Source organism: Mya arenaria, chromosome 6 (genome assembly GCF_026914265.1).
Source record: "Mya arenaria isolate MELC-2E11 chromosome 6, ASM2691426v1".
Taxonomy (NCBI): Eukaryota; Metazoa; Mollusca; class Bivalvia; order Myida; family Myidae; genus Mya; species Mya arenaria.
In genome coordinates, this window is record NC_069127.1 from 51715736 (window position 1) to 51720125 (window position 4390).

The 4390-nt window shown below is 38.6% G+C and overlaps 1 protein-coding gene across 1 annotated transcript; it reads right to left on the minus strand.

The window, feature by feature from the left end:
- Positions 1-1444: 1444 nt before the first annotated feature.
- Positions 1445-2446, minus strand: LOC128237883 (uncharacterized protein K02A2.6-like). Its single transcript, XM_052953462.1, has one exon. It carries the CDS (start codon positions 2444-2446, stop codon positions 1445-1447), a length of 1002 nt encoding a protein of 333 aa, XP_052809422.1.
- Positions 2447-4390: the final 1944 nt, after the last annotated feature.

The following is a 4390-nucleotide window of genomic DNA, read 5'->3' on the forward strand; positions in this document are numbered from 1 at the left end:
GCAAAGGTGTGCGTAAACTGCTCGGGCACTATCACCAGTGTTGTAGAATGCCAATGCGGGTGTATTGGCAGTGTAATTCGGATTAAAAAAAATGGCGGTGGGTAGCGGGGGCGGCAGACCAGGGTGCAATGCGGTGCTCGGTCGCAAAGGTGTGCGTAAACTGCTCCGGGCACTAACCCCTGTGCTGTAGAATGCCAATGCGGGTGTATTGGCAGTGTAATCCGGATTAAAAAAAAATGGCGGGTGGGGTGAGCGGTGGCGGCAGACCAGGATGCAATGCGGTGCTCGGTCGCAAAGGTATGCGTAAACTGCTCCGGGCACTATCGCCAGTGCTGTAGAATCATATAGAAAGTTCCAAGTGTTTCCTCCCTTGTTTAACTGTTCTTGTTTTTCTGTTTTGATTATTGCGGCTATAAACTGTAACAGGGCTGAATTTAAGTATTTAGTATTGTTCTTTACCATAAGAGGTAGATACACTAACCGGCTAGAACCAGTCTTATCTATTTTTATCAATGTGTTCAGTCATGCGTGTAATTATTTCCCGCCGTTTTGGGGCTTACACGGTCAGATGACCAAAATCAGTGCGCTATGGGAGATAAATTTTCGCCATAGTCTGGACGATTGTCTTGCAACTTTGGATTGCATAGCCATATCATGTTACCATAAAATTAAAGGTGTGTGGTTATTATTTGTATGTTATAATTAATTTTGGTATGGAAATGAGCTGTACTTGTGGTTATTTGTTTCTGTATTCCTCTATACGCATCACGTTCAATTGAACCTGGCTGTATATGAACCTGTGTGTTATCACGTTGAGATGTTTGCTTTGTTCATTAGTAAATATGTTTTATTATGTTACACTTCACTGGATATTTAAGTCTATTAGGCTACTTAAATATTTTAAAATGTCCATTTTGTTATTGGTGTTAATTATTTCATTAATGCTATTTAGTGTCTATTCTCAGGGCCTCTTGTGTAGATTGTAAAGATATGCTAATCGGATGCATTAAATCCACTTAAGTTTAGGATTGTAATAAACACAGAGAACAGCGATGTTAGCAGTGTGAGTTTATTCTAAGAACTGGCGCTTCACCTTTGGGCGGAAGTGCCTATCAAATTACAGCATGCTTGACCATGTGACCATAGACTGGCCACATACATGATATCATTACATCTTTCTTCTTTTGAGATTGAACAACATTTTTATGAGAGATACATATTTCATCAAAGAATCTTAATTTGATAACTTATATAAACAGTATAAAAATAACATGTGTTTAATGTAGTCCGGTATATCAACACGTCATATAAAACATGTGCTGCATGGTGATTTAATCCCGCGTGCCAGTCTATAGAGGCTGTTTACAGTCTGGACTGTGGCACTCGGGAATTTACTATGCATGGCATTTACTACGAATAGTAAACAAACCTCACATGCTTTCATTCAAGCGTGTTCTACTAAGCGGGAAGTTGGTTTCACAGAGCGCCCGTATCTAGTTACGTATGGCTGATTTTCGTGGGACGCAGACATATTTTGTGGAGAGATTAAGGGAGATATTTCGGCTGACTCATTGGACTGAGACTTGCCGCAATCTGTCTGATGCAGCAAATTTGGAAAGTTTTCCGAAAGTTCGGGGCATTTCTCTTTAGTACTCATAATAAATCGTCTGTTTCGTCTGTAAATACCACCGTCCTCAGTCTGAACTGTGTACGATCTGTCATGGTTGTCTTTAATAAGTTTTGCCGGAACCCATCTTTTTTTCATTTGAACCCTGATCGTCTGTCCGTCTGCCAAGGACGGTAGCGATTTAGCAGTCTGATCGTAGTAGTGTTTTTGGCTGGAGCGCGATTTATTGATCTTGTCCTGCACAATGTCTGTGTTAACCGTCTGTGGTTTAAGAAGAGATTTTACCGTCGGGATAATAGATCTCAATCGTCGTGACATAAGCAGTTGAGAGGGAGAGTATCCACACTCCAGTGGGCAGTTTCGATACTCTAGAAAGGCTAAGTATGGGTCTCTGTTGTCAGATTTTGCCTTTCGTAACAGTCGTTTAGCCGTCTGTACCGTCTTTTCTGCCAGACCGTTAGATTGAGGGTAAAGGGGACTAGAAGTCGTATGCTCAAAACCCCATTCCCTCGCAAATGTAATGAATTGTTCTGATGTGAACTGAGCTGCGTTGTCGCTGACAACTTTTTGGCAGATACCGTATTTAGCAAAATGTCTCTTTAGTTTGCGTATTACGGTGATACTTTTTGTGTCCGATAATTTGTCCACTTCAAAGAATCTGGAGTAATAGTCAACGGTAACGGGGTAATCAACACCGTCCAGTGTAAAAATGTCAGTTGCAACAACTTGCCAGGGCTGTTCTGGAATCTGATGAGGTTGCATTGGTTCTTTGTTATTTGAACTCCTACGCGTCAGGCAAATGTCACATTGTTGAACCATGTCGGATATGTCACTCGACATTCCAGGCCAAAACATTACGTCACGTGCTCGGCTGGTGCACTTGCCGATTCCTAAATGACCTATGTGAATTTTTTCTAACATGGAAGATCTCATTTCGCGAGGGATGAACAGCGATGTTAGCAGTGTGAGTTTATTCTAAGAACTGGCGCTTCACCTTTGGGCGGAAGTGCCTATCAAATTACAGCATGCTTGACCATGTGACCATAGACTGGCCACATACATGATATCATTACATAGATTATAAATATACATGGTACTTTAATGAACAACAAAAAATGAAAATACTTTTTACACATTGTTTTTATGCTTATCCTGCCACACACACACACACACACGCACGCACACACACACACACACACTAAACAAAATTCCTAACCGGCCACCTAAGTTATCTTCTAATATTCCTTTTCCTGTAAAATAATCCTAATTACAAATTAGTTTTATGAAAGTACCATTACCTCGTACACATGCTGTGAAAACTTTGTTCATATATATAGCTTTGTCAAAAAGATACTGTGTCTGAAATGACAACACTCTAAATCATAAACGTCACAAAATCTAACATAGCGTGTAAAGGAGGAAAAATAAAAATACCACCTTTAGTCACTTTAAAATGATATTACATCATATGTGAGACTGATACTCAGTCATCAATGGCTTAATTAATTCAAATGAATGTTTAACTTTAACATTACCATCTATGTGAAACAAAGCCTGAGACAAAAGATTGCTAAAAATACCAAAACAATGAAAATTTTGATTCCCTATGGAATTTGCATTGTTATTTCTTTTCCATGTGGCATTGGATTTAGGAGTTACCGCATACGAACTGTGTATATTGATTATACTTAATGCACTTCTCAGGAAGGTTACTTTAAGTGGCCGGTTAGGAATTAAGTTTAGTGTACACATTCGATGCATTCTAACATGACTCTTTAATATCGCATTGATTCTGATTAATTGTTCAGACACACCTCCAAAACACTAAGCAGAATATGAACAACGGAAATTGCCGAGTAGCTACTATAACTCCGAACAAGTGCGTTAGACCCAGCCTCGCTTATGTAGCGAACGTTCCAGCCGGTAAAGATTTAAAATTCAGAATCATGGTCATCAACTAGGCGCATGCCACGAAAATGGCCGCGGCATACGAATATTTATTGTGAATATAAATTTGAAGACTTATATAGACTTATATAGTTGTTCCTCAAACAATACGTTGGCCTTTTCATGGTATTTAGGAAATTATATAGTATACTCTATACACAGAACCACTTCATCACTCAACGATTTCTGTGTGTAGTGCTGTCAACAAGGGTTTACGTTGAAATATCATTTTTCAAAATTCATGAATATAGGAAGTTGCTGTACAGACTGCAAAAAATGGTACACTTAATTTGCTTTGATTTAATAATATCTCATTGTATGAGAACTCATTTGACAATGAGAATATCACTGCAAATTTTAACACAATCTTTAAACATACATTATAAAATCAAGCATGCAAAGAGATCAGTTACGGCCCTCTCCCGAAACGTCACATTCTATACCAAGCAAAGGTATTTATAAAGAAAAATAAGAGTAATATCTAATGTATATTTCATTGTTTGAGTTGAAAAAACAACACATGATACTACTGTAGAAGTTGTAGAGAAAGACTTTGTGCATAAAAACAATAAATATATCATTGTTTTAGAAGAACAGGCATGTTTAATGCTTTGAAATAGCTGACTGCTCAATCGACTTTTTTGAAAAAATTATGTTGATTATCGCTAATAGCTTCAAAGTGTTAATTTGTGCATTCAAACAGTTAATATGTCATTGTTTAAGAAGAAAATGCATGTATACATGCTTTGAAATAGGATACCATTTTAGGCCGCTAGGTCGCCAGGCCGCTAACTTCGCGCCGCTAGGCCGCTAGGC

Excerpts from the sequence above, each read along its gene's own strand:
- LOC128237883 (XM_052953462.1), bottom strand. The coding sequence starts at position 2,446 with ATGGTTCAACAATGTGACATTTGCCTGACGCGTAGGAGTTCAAATAAC.